Source organism: Cebidichthys violaceus, unplaced genomic scaffold, assembly GCF_023349555.1.
Source record: "Cebidichthys violaceus isolate CVI_PGR_0920_01 unplaced genomic scaffold, fCebVio1.0.p SCAF_10, whole genome shotgun sequence".
NCBI classification, from domain to species: domain Eukaryota; kingdom Metazoa; phylum Chordata; class Actinopteri; order Perciformes; family Stichaeidae; genus Cebidichthys; species Cebidichthys violaceus.
The window spans coordinates 15,797,055-15,810,748 of NW_027176263.1; the positions used below are offsets into that span (position 1 = coordinate 15,797,055).

The 13,694-nt window shown below is 45.1% G+C and overlaps 2 protein-coding genes and 1 long non-coding RNA gene across 5 annotated transcripts in view; 1 reads left to right on the forward strand and 2 right to left on the reverse strand.

Moving 5' to 3' along the window:
* The window catches only part of LOC137885255 (uncharacterized), a 14,569-nt gene extending 14,440 nt beyond the window's left edge, over positions 1 to 129 (reverse strand). The window contains exon 1 of the long non-coding RNA XR_011104795.1: positions 39 to 129. This is a non-coding gene — a long non-coding RNA (uncharacterized lncRNA). The remainder of the gene's footprint in view (positions 1 to 38) is intronic.
* pcgf6 (polycomb group ring finger 6) lies at positions 114 to 6,596 on the forward strand. 3 transcript variants are annotated; one of them, XM_068727418.1, is made up of 10 exons: positions 114 to 200; positions 528 to 627; positions 1,212 to 1,308; positions 1,635 to 1,690; positions 1,801 to 1,968; positions 2,703 to 2,820; positions 3,689 to 3,716; positions 3,829 to 3,927; positions 5,621 to 5,707; positions 5,804 to 6,596. In XM_068727418.1, the coding sequence occupies exons 1-10, from the start codon at positions 114 to 116 to the stop codon at positions 5,852 to 5,854; spliced, it is 891 nt and encodes a 296-aa protein (XP_068583519.1). In that variant the 3' UTR covers positions 5,855 to 6,596. The 3 variants fall into 3 exon arrangements, 2 of the variants coding, with proteins under 2 accessions (XP_068583519.1, XP_068583528.1); XM_068727427.1 differs by having other exon boundaries at positions 1,801 to 1,860; XR_011104794.1 differs by lacking the exons at positions 5,621 to 5,707; positions 5,804 to 6,596 and having other exon boundaries at positions 2,703 to 2,899; positions 3,829 to 3,847.
* Positions 6,597 to 7,876: 1,280 nt separating this feature from the next.
* Positions 7,877 to 13,608, reverse strand: inaa (internexin neuronal intermediate filament protein, alpha a). The gene is made up of 5 exons (XM_068718850.1): positions 13,318 to 13,608; positions 11,404 to 11,634; positions 10,792 to 11,319; positions 8,196 to 8,320; positions 7,877 to 8,069 (listed from the first exon to the last, which is right to left on the reverse strand). The coding sequence occupies exons 1-5, from the start codon at positions 13,606 to 13,608 to the stop codon at positions 7,877 to 7,879; spliced, it is 1,368 nt and encodes a 455-aa protein (XP_068574951.1).
* Positions 13,609 to 13,694: the final 86 nt, after the last annotated feature.

The following is a 13,694-nucleotide window of genomic DNA, read 5'->3' on the forward strand; positions in this document are numbered from 1 at the left end:
GAACTAAGTTGTACTTTAAAACAAACCATTTCACTTGCCGTTTTTTGTTTTCTTCCTCGAGACCTAAAAGAGGAAAGGGACGTTTGTTGCAGTGTCGTTAGCTGCCGTTGGGAATGTCGCCTCCTCTGTGTCTGCCGTTGTACGGTCGCAGGAGTCATGAAGGGTCAACGAACATATTAGACAGCGACTCGGAGGAAGAGGTACGTTCACTGACCGTTGTATTTAACGTCACTCACACTGACTGTCGTAAACGTCACTTGATTCATAAGTAAGACTATTTCCATTGTCTTAACTTCCTGTCAACTGACAAGTATTATCCCCCCCCCCCCCCCCCCCTATCTCTGAGCTGTCCTGCTTACCTAACGGTGACATGTAATGCCTCGACTGACACCTTGAGTTACGCGTAGTATTGCTTTAACACTAGCTAGCCTTTGAAGCCGACGTGACTTCATGCAAATGCAGCTGCGTGGCTTTTTTTTTTTTTTTTTTGTAACCATCGACTGTGGATTTTGTGTCCTTCTCCACAGACCAAGCTCCCCCTCAAACAGTTCTATCCATATATCCGCTGCGCCCTCTGCTGTGGCTTCCTCATCGACGCTACCACCATCACGGAGTGCCTGCACACATGTGAGTCCTGTCTCAGGTCTAACTTTAGCCTCGGAGCCCTCAGAGGAGCGTCATGGAGTTCCACACGAGTGCATATCATTGATTGGGGTTTCTCCTTTTGGGAATCAAACTTTTTTTTGCGGGGGGGGGGGGGGGATGCAGCGAGGCTCATAGGAAACAAGGGCATCGACGTGCCACAAAATGATCCCGACTGAGGAGGCAGTGGTTCTACATCAGGATGCCCGGACAAACATTTTATTCCCATCATGATACGTCCGACAGCTGATAAACCGTGCAATATATCCAGTATTTGTTCCTCACTGATATCTGTATCAGCATTCAGATACAAGAGCAATAACCTCCAGTGTCTATATTGTTTCTCAAGCAATGATCTTTGACAAGTTGACAAACCATACCGCTCACTAAATATCTCAAGCATTCTACAGCAATCATTTTGCAAACACATTTAATTTAAGGGATTTCTTTCCAAACATAATTTAGTTATTTGGTCTCAAATATGAATCTGCATATCAGACTCTGGCTATGCGACATACATACGGTCCCATACTGTGTCTGACATTGCAATGTGTTTCGTCTTCCCCTAGTTTGCAAAAACTGCATCGTGAAGCACTTTTTCCACAGCAACAGGTGTCCCACCTGCAGCATCGTTGTCCACCAGACACAACCGCTGTACAACATCAGGTAGGTCTGGTAGTATCGGCTGATATGGATCCCCCCCCCCCCCCCCCCCCCCCCCCCACCGTACATGTTCAATTAATATGGTGGTCAACCGATAGTTTTTATAGTCCAGTTTTAAGTTATTCAAAAGGAAAAAACTATTTATAAGTGGGGGGAAAACACTACATAGTTATTCTGGAAATTGGAATGCATTCATTTTCTTGTATGTAGAGTTAGTTTTGTTGTCAAGACTGGATTTTTGACACGATGAATTCTGGAAATGTATGGATTTTAGCTGTCAAAGCGGTCAGCGTTGAGCTTACAACTGGTTTCCTCTGTCTGTCCTGCAGGCCGGACAGACAGCTGCAGGACATTGTGTACAAAATGGTTCCCTTCCTGGAGGAGTGTAAGTACAGTCTAAAAAGCCGGATGAAGTTATTCATGTACAGTTATGTGTCATTTTCTGTTTCTATTCTAATGTGAACTCTTTTATTTGTGTTCGTTTTGGTGCGACAGCCGAAAGAGAGCAAATGTGTAACTTCTACAAAGAGAGAGGGCTGGCGGTGCCGAAACCAGGTAACAGTTCACTGCTAAACGTTGAAGAGCGCCGGCTCAACGTTAGACGAACGCCTGTGATCCTCTGCCGTGAGCAACGTAACGTACGGCGTTTCACTGTCATTCTGGGTCAGAAACACACACACACACACACACACACACACACACACACACACACACACACACACAGCTCATATGATGTGATTCTGTGTGAATCGGTTACACACAACCGAACATATTCTACTTAGAATACGCAGATCCGGGCTGAGATTTTGCTCCTTAGGTGTCAGGTTTTACTAACTGTGTGTTATTTTAGATTTTAGTGTGTATCGTAAAATACTGAATAACTCGGGGTCACATGGTAGCACATGCAGGTTGCTACCTAAGTGGCTGAAACTCTCAGTGATGTAAAATTTTCCTTTAAAATGTAAATATTAGTCACTGCTGGCTGGTGACTGCGGTCGTTTTTATTATTCTATCAGTCTATGAATCAATTTGTGATCATTTCTAAGCACATGAGAGATTATTTCATGGCTAAGTTATAGCCTTGAGCTGCATGGTCAGACCTCCACAGAGAGGAACATATTAGTGTATGCGGTGATTCCTGTCATACCACTCGGAGCATCCCTAAACATGTCCTGGAACAGTCCAGAAAAAAATGGGTTCTCTAGAAAAGAGTGGGAACCCTGTGGGGTCAACCACACACACACACACACACACACACGCCTCTCTGCTATTGGTTGAGGCTGCTACTTTGCCGGTTAAAGTTCGCCGCTGGAAGCGAGTGTTTTATTCAGCCTCCCGTCACTCGTGGAGAATGGAAGTGAAGCGCCCTGTGTTGTTTCCCCTCTGCTGCTCTGCAGTGGTGGTCTCTTCACCGGGTCCCGTGGTGATAAAGAGGCAGAAGAAGGAGAACGTTCCCCAGTCCATGTTCACCATTCCTCCTGAGCTGGACGTGTCTCTGCTGCTGGATTTCGTTGGGTGAGGATCTAAAGCTGCTGTAAAGGCAACGAAGGGCTCTCGGCTTCTCAGACATTCTGCATGTAGATATGATTTAAAGGCACGACACAAAGAAAATGTTGTTCGCAAATGTATTAATCCCCGTTGATTACCGGATCTTTACTGGTTGTTATTGGCTCATCTCGACAGTGAGATGTTTTAATTGGTTAATTGGTCACACCTGGTGTCAGCATTTATTCTTTTCTTTTATTTCTCTGCATGCAAACAGGTTCTCACTGTCTATTTTTGATGTCTGTTTCCTAGTAACCAACCACCACTTTTCCCAGCAGACGTTGAACTCGTCATTAGCAGGTGTAACTAATCACATTAACGATGCAGCTAATGGGAAGGCGTGCTCAGCACCCTGCAGCCCTGAAACGGATGCAAATGAAATGGTTTTAATCACATTAGAGCGTTTGCAGCTATGATGTGTTCAAAAGTCTTTAGAGGAAAAAGGTCCAGTTGTGTTCTCTATGTCCCGCATAGAAAATGCAAACTCCCAAGTTCAGTGTGAAGTAGCAGCGCCGTCATAGCGAGGGTGAAACCAAAAGCTGCACCTTCATTGCTGTTAATTGGGCCGTGAGTTCCAGGTGTGAATCATTCCCTGACTGACAGACAGGGGTCCACTGCTGCTCTCTAGTCTCTTGTTGTTGAAGGAGAGGGATGTTTCTTCTGGCCTGTAGACATAAATATGACACTCTTGGTACGTCTTCTCCTGGAATCCAGTTTAATGGAATGACCCTGCAGTTACATCGACCTGCCACTAGACGGTCCCGTTGTCTTCAATCGAATACTTGCTATGTACCAATAAGTTGTCCTCGCTGTGTATTGACTCCTGTTTGGCTTTCAGGGCTGAAGAGGGCATCAATAACTACAAGGTAACGACTTGAATTATACTCCTTACAGTTTTTGAATGGGTTCCATTCTCCTGAAGAACTTTGATTGAGCGCGTTCCTCCCTGTCCCCCCTGTCCCCCCTGTCCCCGTTCAGCCGCTAGAGAGGCGGTACGTCCGCGTGTCGGGCGAGGCGACAGTCCGCCACGTGGAGCTGTTCATCAGGAGGAAGATGGAGCTGAGCGCCACCTGCCAGGTGAGTCTGCCAGGCTGTCAGCTGATGAGTTCACAAACAGACGGGACCGCCGGCTTGATCCTGACGGTTGCTTTAGACGGACTTGGAAGCGGGACAGCAAAGGAAGCCGGCATTACAGCGCGTGGTGTAGGAGGGCACAGCGGACGGGGTCACGCTGCTGTGTGTGTGTGTGTGTGTGTGTGTGTGTGTGTGTGTGTGTGTGTGTGTGTGTGTGTGTGTGTGTGTGTGTGTGTGTGTGTGTGTGTGTGTGTGTGTGTGTGTGTGTGTGAGAGAGAGAGAGTGAATCAATCAGTGGGCGCCTTTTTACAGGTGTTCTACTTCCTCGACAGACAAAACACACTAGAAATAGAACATATAGGCCCGTCAATAAATACATAAAACCATCAGAGATTTGAACAGTTGGACAAAAAATCCTATCCTTTAACTTTGATATTGTCATTTATAGTGGTGATTTACATAAAAACAGACAATTCAAAGGATGAGGGTATAAATTATTGTACTTTTCTTTAAATATTTGCTATTTTCGGGAGCGTTAGTTGTTAAATCATGTATTATAAGCTGCTTTAAACTAAGTTAAATAAGTCCCAATTCCATCTCTGATATATATTTTGTTGCTGTGAAAACATCTCCTTCAAACAGCTGCTCCAGTTTCTCACCAAATACTACATTTCGCGAGATTACATTTGAACGCGTCACGATAACGTAACCTACGCACTTGAACGCACCATATTGTAGCCGAGCTGAACCTCAGCAAGCGATTTCTTAACTACATGAATAACTGATAGAAAGTGCACAGCTGTCGGAAAAACACACGTAAGTCTGCAGTTCATCAGTCAAGTGTATGAACCACACTGTAGACCGGACTCTCTGCTCTCTGCTAAGAGTTAGAAACTCGTGTGTTAAGTAGATGTGCATCACTCGCGTGTCTCAAAGGCAACAGGACAGTGTGGTCACTCGTCCAAGAGGTTCCCTCGGTTTTGAACTTCTCACCTCTTCGTGAGACTCGTGTCAACGGCGGCCATTTCTCCAAAGAATGGAAACGTGAGGGGAGAGAGAGCTGCACACGTGTCCACTCGGGAGACGAAACACCTGCTGGGTAGGAGCAGAAATACCCAACGTAGGAGGGCAAATGCCCGGGTCAGAACTCAGCAGGGCGCCTGCATCTAAAGTACAACAGACACACTCCTTAAGAACACGCTTAATCCGATTCTAATCGCATGATTAGTGCAGCGGCACCACGCGTCTGTCTCACAGCGGTGAGAGAAGCCTCACGATCGCAAATATGAGCGTTACAAACCGAGACGTCCTCCTTATCCTCCGAGACGAACAGAACCACTGAAGTGGGTTCAGGCGACGGTGCGTTTTGGTATTTAGGAACACGTGGAGGAGGATTAGCAGCTTATGTTGATTTCCTGGCCTGTCTGGATGAACCTAGAGAGGACAGAGAAAGAGACTAGCGAGAGGTCACCGGTCATTGTGGCAGCGGTCACAACCGTTGTATAACTGCTCCTTTTTAAATTCTCATATTGTCATAACACCTTTTTAAAATCATTGGAACTGACTAGTTGTAGTCTAACCCATCACCTCCTCCCAGTTTCTCCTAAATTCAAAGATCTGGTCTGGTGTCAGTTGAACCTGAATGCCTTGAAACTTACTGGCATAATCAGGAAAGCTGTTTCTCTGTGTCCTGCAGGTGGACGTGGTTTGTGGAGACCACCTCCTGGATCACTACCAGTCTCTCAAAGACATCCAGAACTCTGTGGGTGAAGAGGCACTACAGGTGAGCCCCTCAAAAAAAAAAAAACACACGATGGAAACTATGAGGAAGACCAGGAATACTCTTCAGTGATGCTTTGTTGTGTCCCTTCTGCTGCAGGACGGTCTGCTGGTGCTGCACTTTGGCCTGGTCCTGCCCTCCCAGTCTTAAGAGCAAGAGGGGCTGAACAGAACTTTTGGCTTTCGTCAGACTCTTGTCACAATGTGCAGTAAAGTTTCTACACTGGCGCTATAGGTACTCCACAGCTGCCCACGATGTCTTGTTGGGATCGTCTCTTTCTGCCAGCAAGATGTTTGGTAGCTGGTGGCCGGCGAGACGTTCTTCAACCTCAGCTCCTCTGTGTCACATGTTCAACCCGAGACTCGTTGTCTCGTGTTCAGGACGAGCCATGTGTCTGCAGTGTGCTTCCACTGACTGCTGCTGCTGAAACTGTACTCTGCTTCTGTCAGTGGCTCTGTAACTTTGAATCAGTCGGTCCGTGAAGGTAACACGACGTGTCGTCAGAAGAGATGCAGCAGTCTAGTTTAGCTATCTTCTTCTATTTATGATCTCAAGGGCCGAGTGGGATTTCACATGAACAGTTGAGATTTTAAAGGGCTTGAAAATACAACTACCAAAGGTGTGTGTGTGTGTGTGTGTGTGTGTGTGTGTGTGTGTGTGTGTGTGTGTGTGTGTGTGTGTGTGTGTGTGTGTGTGTGTGTGTGTGTGTGTGTGTGTGTGTGTGTGGATTTAATTTAAAGAGCTTTTGTACAGGCTGTCTTCTTGATTCTCACCGGATGATAAAAGTACTTTTGTATAATCTTTGATAGTTTTTTTTTTTTTATTATTTTTTAAATACCTCTCCTACTTGCTTTTGTCAGAATGAATTAATAAATGACTGTAGACTGGTCAATGTTTCCTGGGTTGTATTCATTTTAAGCATACAGAAAATGTACATAAATGCTCAACAGTGACTAAATTGTTCAGTCTAGTCGCATTTATTACGTAGTTTAAAAGTGTTTACACTTAATTCATTCTTCATTTCAAAGGCCAAATATTTCTGAGTGCTCCTTTCAGTAGAAGTGGTTAGCGAGTGGCTCAACGTGCTGCTAATCACAGAAGTAAACCAGTAGAATTATGCATGTGAGGTTTATCATTTTAGTAAATGCATATATACAGTATATCTCATTCCTAGAACCTGCACTGTTTTTGGTGAAAGTGCTTTTAAAGTTTCTGCACCATCATCCTGGTGTGAGTTACAAAGACACTTTAAACTAAATTATTTTATAAGCATGCAAGCTATTAAAAACAAGAACAGATTTGTATAATAAAAGCAGAGAAAAGCATCAGTCAGTCATGTGATTTTATTCATCTCAACTGAAACAACAGCAAGTATTTCTTTCTCAGCAGGTGTATACAGTACATTGACACTGCAGCTAGGTGGACTAACGTGCTAAATATTGTTCACAGCTAATGCTTTACAGTGTGTAACATGGTAATAAACTACGATGGCTATTCCTTTTGCAATTACAGGCTTTTCCAACACAGAATACTGTAGCGGTTATGTTAGCAGCGCAGAGCACATCTAAACTTTGTAATGTCATGAAACCACAAAATGCAACGCACAGGTCGTCCTCCACACACCCTGCAGTGCTTCATTGTAAGGAGACTGTTGCTATTCACATTGCAGTTTTACTTCTCTTTAAGTTCAACATCATAGCACAACATGAGAAGATGCTGCAACAACGGACACGTAGAACTAGCTAACGTTCAAGTCTCTATCTTTCTTTTCTTTCTCTCACATTGTCAGTAAAACGCCACACAGCAGCAAAATGGAAATTCGTCCCTAGAACTTTAAATTTCTCGTCACATATTTAATAATGTCCCAATTGGTTCAACATGATCCATTTCCTCTGGAGATGCACAGGACATTTGGTCAACATTTTCATGTTAGATTTCTTTGTTTAGAGTTGAACATTTACAACTTTGTTATGCTGGCAAACTCCTCGTTTTATATTCCGAAGATCCTCTAAAAACTGACTCACAGGAAGAACAAGACATTGATTATCACCAACAAAAAATTTACTTTACGGCTCCAATTCCAAAATGCGTTGCCCTTAACAATTACAGAACGCGACTATGAACTCACTATGCAGACACCGCACATGACCACGTCTGCCTGTCTATCTTCCTTCAGTTGTTGGAGTTGATGTCTGCCTCGTCTCTCTCCTCGCTGCTCTCCTTGAAGCTCTCCTTCATGACCCCGTCTTTCTCCCTCTGGCTGCCCCGGGAGGAGCCGGCCGAGGCCCGGGGCTGGTAGCCGTAACCGGCAGCACCGAACGACATCCCCGAGTTAAAGTGAGTCTCCTCCCCCTCCAGCAGTTTCCTCGTTTGGGACCAAAGCAAACAAATGTCAGACCGGACACACACAGACTCAATGCACCTCACAATGGGCTACGGGAATCTGAACGAGTCTACTAAGTTAAAGAGACCGTTGGGTGCAGATCAGCACCTGTAGGCAGCGATCTCTATGTCCAGGGCCATCTTGACATTGAGCAGGTCCTGGTACTCCCTCAGGTGCTCGGCCATCTCGCCCTTCAGGTTCCTCAGCTCAGTATCCAGGTGGCCGATAGTGTCCTGTTAAATAGGAAAGGAGGGGGGATTATCAGTAGTGACAAACACATTCACTTACTTAGCATGTACTGTATCCAGACTGTTTTTAATCTACTATGATACAGGCTTTTGCTGTGGTATAACCGTTGGCCATTTCCTTTTGGAATGCAAAACCTTCGGGGATTAGCTGTAGCATCTCTAAGGCCTTCCTGTATCCGATTTAGCAGGTCAGAGGTTAATCTAATAGACACGCAGGGTCAATTCCCTAAGAACTGTTTCAGACAGTCCCACAGGTTTGCTGAAGCGACTGCCGCACACTAAAAAAGGTTGTGTTCTGACTGCAGACCTTGAACCTGAATTAGACGATCTTGACACAAAGTGTTCTATTTCTGTTGCCTCTAAACGGCTCTCAACATGACGCCGCCTGAGCCAGTGGCTCGCAGCTAATCGTGCTAACAGCACAAACTACGGCAAACGTACCGACAGAGCTAACGGTGTTTACCTAAGGGGGGCGCTACGCTAACGCGGCGACGCTGTTGGCCGGGACGGCGTTATCAGCTGTAACCTGAATAGTAAAAGAAAGTTTGCCATTTTTGCCAAATATGTTTCTCACCGAGGGTTAAATGAGAAGATTGATACCATTCTCATATCTGTCGGTTGAATGTGAAGCTACAGCCAGTTAGCGTAGCTTAGCACAAAGAATGGCAACAGTGTGAAACAGTTAGCTTGGCTCTGTCCAAACCTGCCTACCAGCAACTCTAAAGCTCACTAATTAACACAATAGCCCAGTATCATTGCAGGTCATGACATTTCTTTTTTAAATGGAATCTTTCGGTTTCGTGTAGATCGACACAAATTGTCCGTTATTTTGGTGTCGCTCAAGACGAAAACAATGCCAATGGAAAGTCAGTTAGGATTCTTTTTCGTGGTGGACGCACAACTTAAATGCATCCACGTGACTAAGCAACGCTCAGAGATAGTGACGTAGAATTAAATATTAAAAAATACACTGTTAGTGTTCAGTACGGGAGGGGACTTTCAACCATAAAACGTATCCTCATACAGCGGTCCCCTGGGTGAAAGAACGTTTTTTGTTTGACCCATCCAACTCCAGACCTGCCCATTTGCAGTCTTGTTCATAATTACGTGGATTACATACAATTTGGTTTTGTGGGATATCTGTGAAGGTATAGCTACGAACACTGGATGAGAACAACCTTAATCATGAGATTGGTGCAAGACGCCGCTTGTCCCAAAAGGATTTTGTAACGTAATGTCATCCTGAAAAAAAGTCGTTCTGAGTGCCACAAAAAACCCAAGATGATTCATGTTCCTGTACTCAAAATCAATAGTTTGCATTTCGTGACTATTTCACAAACTGTTATATGTTATGTACTGCTGTATCTCATCTAATTGGTTTAAAGAACCAAAGTGCAATGTTGTAGTTTTGGGGGAAGGGAATATGATATGGAAAAGTGACTTCTGGACTTCATCGTCGGGTAGATTTTTCAAAACCTTTTTCCCCCACATGGCAAATTTTTAAGACGATTAAGGTGTTTAATTAGATACTAGCTTTACTGTTAGAAGCCAAACTTGGGCAAAGAGATGGGTACAAGAATAACACTCTGAGAGCGTATGAATGATTGCTTTGAATTCTGAGATGGGCAGTACGCTGGATTCCTTGCCTAGACTCAGTCCTTGACACATAAAGGTTGGGCCCTCCTGCTGTGTGCAGTTAGCTAACAGCTTTATTCCGGCTGTGACATAATTCATGAGGAACTTGACCCCGAGATCTGCTCCCTTCCAATCCTATTATTCAGATTTGTTGACAGTAATGTCCTCCACGCAGACTGTGCCAGCAGTGCTTCAGCGGGTAAATGCACATTTTAATAGGAGGAGGTTCTACTTTGACAATTTTATAATTCTAGTGCTCGCGAAGAAAGTCTAGTATTTGTCATATGTAATGTCTCAAATCCCAAGGACGGTATCTTTAGAATCACCGCCTAGAGGTTGAATGCCTCTGCCAACCGGTCAAGTTGCAGTTTACATCCATGTCTGTCCAAAATGTCATCACTTCATCATTTTTCCCATTAGACATTTGTGTGATATTGTCATAATTAGCATATCAATACTTGAGTTATGTACCAAAATCGTATCAGTTCATCCTTGAGTCCAAGTGGACTTTTGAGGCAAAGAAAAGCCCTCATGGCATTCCTGATATAACTCGTTCACAAGAATGGGACAGACGGATGGACAACCCGTACACATAATTTCCGGCCACAGCTGTTGCAGGCGAGAAGGCATAAAAAACTGCATATTAAAGAGTTACTTCACCCAAATTATATTTTGTTTTAACTACGCTTTTGTTGTATTTGCTCTGGTTTATTTGCCCATGGAACTACTTTCTATCAAAGAAATCAACACAAAATGAACGTTCCTTGAAGTAACTTTAAAAGGACTATGATTCAGTAGTGCTGATGACTATGATTGCTTGCCTGCATGGCCGTGGCTTCAGCGCCGTGTGCGTCCTCCATCTCTGAGATCTGCCTCTCCAGAGACTCATTGGCGCTCCTCAGGCTCTCTATCTCAATGGTCTTGGACTGCAGCTGCCTCCTGGACTCGCTGATCTCCTCCCTGCTGGCCCTCATGGCCTCGTTGCTCCTGGTGGCCTGCTCGCTGAGGCTGACGAACTTGCTCTTGTACCACTCCTCGGCCGACTGCAGGTTTTTGGAGGCGATGGACTCGTACTGGCTGCGGATCTCCTTCAGGGCCGAGGTGAGGTCCGGCTTGGCGAGCTCCAGCTCCACGGAGACGTGCTGCTCCTCCATCATGCTGCTCAGCTCCTGGATCTCCTCGTCGTGCACTTTCCTCAGGAAGGCGATCTCGTCCATCAGCGACTCCAAGCGGCGCTCCAGGTCCAGGCGGACGGCAGTGGCGTCGTCCACGTCCTTCCTGAAGGACCTCAGGGTCTGCTCGGCTTCCTCGCGTGCCCTCATCTCCTCCTCGCACTTCACACTGAGCTTCTGAAATGAGACGTGAGAGGATGGGAGCCACCAAGGAAAAGTAACCAATCAATTTCCTCATCCGTCACTACCCCGTGGTTTTACCTGCAGCTCGTCCTCCATGTTGTTCCTCTCGATCAGGATGCGGTTCTTGTCCCTGCTCAGCTCCTCCACCTGCGTCCGCAGGTCCCTCAGCTCCTGCTGGTAGAGGTGGGCGACGCGGGACGGCTCGCCCTGCTTCTGCCGCAGCGTCACTAACTCCATCTCCAGCATCTTGTTCTGCTGCTCCAGGTGCCGGACTTTATCGATGAACATGGCGAAGCGGTCGTTCAGGCCCTGTGCAACGAGATGAATGCTTGTAATAAAAGCTCCTGCCTAACTTTGACATGTAACGGTTCTTTGACATCTTAATAAAAGCTATTCTTCATTTTCTGTGCATTGTCCTACGAACGGCCAGCAACACATGTTCATTTTGTCTCTTCAAAATTAACTTCCGTCTTCCTGGGAACCACTTAGGTTTTACTTACTTAGGTTCAGGAAAAGGTTGTGTTTTGGTTTAAAATAAGTACAGAAGTGGGGGTGATGTAAGAATGGAAGTTACAAGACAAATAAATCAACGTGATTTCTGGTTACACAACGGACATGAACAGTGGCCTCCTGGACAAAAGTCGAGCCTTTTACCCACGCATCCACCCGACCTCCCCTCTGCATGGTGTTTGTCGCTCTTTTTACTTCCTTGTTCACAATTACACGGAATACATACAACTTGATTTTGTGGGCTGTATATACAAATCACTCTGTGTTTCTTTTAGTCGGTATAGCTACGAACGCTGTATGAGAACAGCCTGCTTGTAATCACCTTTAAAAGGTGATATGGCTAACATGTTAGCAAACAGTTGCCTATTTGCACATCCAGCGTGTTTCTGACCACCTGACAAAAGTAAATCCAACATTTCCTCTCTCTCTCTCTCTCTCTCTCTCTCTCTCTCTCTCTCTCTCTCTCTCTCTCTCTCTCTCCTTTTAGCTCTGTTTTGGGCTCCACCAACTCCTGAGAGATAGATCTGGCTTTTTAGCTGCTAAATGCTCCACAATCTTCACCGGCTAGTTGCAAACTTTGTCTGTTGTTTGGTGCTGGCGTTCTTGTTGTGGTGTTCATAGAATAGTCTTAATAGTCTTCTCCTCCAGGAGGAAGTGTTCACTCAAAAATCAGATCGTAAAATCCATATCTGTTCCCTACACAGCAGCTATACCTATAGGTATACCTACATATGTATAGGTGAGTGTTTTTCTCAGGAGACGTTTTGACTCATCTTGCTAAATATTATAACAATGGCTCTAGCTGAAGCCACTAAATGGAACTCAGCCATTATTACGTTTACTGTTTACACCTGTTAATATGCACTAAAACATGTCTGGAGGGGTCAGGTCAACTTTTGCAGGTTTCAAAATGATTGGAGCTTTCATAGTGATTAAAAAAACAATGGCCTGTGTCATTATATTGGTCAATGGCTTTGTAAAGTAAAGAATGAGTTAAGCTTGATAATATATCAATATTATATTGATATCGTGATATGAGACTAGATATTGTCTTACATTTTCTGTTCTATTATTTGCCTTCTACTTTACATTACTTCTACATTACTGATGATTACTTACCAATAGTCAGCTCTGTATCGTTGCAGTATTGTTCTTGAGATTTGGTCAAATAAATATTGTGATATTTTAATTTTCTCTATGTCGCTCAGCCCTGGAATGAGGTCATTCTGACAATAAGACTAGTCTCCATCTAATATAAGTTGATTTAGTACTCTGTCAGGTTAATGCAATTACACTAAAGGACTGGGTCATCAGAATTGGATGCCAAGTAGTCAGATAGGGTGTCCCTGATTAGCTGTTTCAAAATGATCGGTTTGGGATGAAATGTCCTGTTCGCATCCGTTGAACCTGAGCTTATTAAATATATAATTTAACATTAAACACACCAATAAGTCTTTTTTTGAAGTAACCCAAAACACCCACCTGCAGCTGCTCCTTCTCGTTGGTCCGGACGACTTTGAACTCACTGTTGACCACGGAGGTCTGCGTCAGGTCGAGGGAGTCGGTGGGCACCGGGGAGTAAGAGGCGGACCGGCCGAGCCGCCTGTAAAGGCCCATAGAGGACGCGCCGTGGCGGGACGCAGCCATGGACCTGAGCCCCGGGGAGGCCCGAGGAGAGGGGCTGCCCATGCGCGAGGAGGAGACGGCGAACTTGGGGGAATCCCCAAAGATCTTCCTGTAGGACGACGAGGTGTAACGGTCCCCGTGGCTCATCTTTGCGGTGAGTCAGAGAAAAGAAAAGAAAGACTGAGGGGCTTAAAGAGCTTTGCGGGAGTTTATAGGCCGCAGGTGGAGCGAAC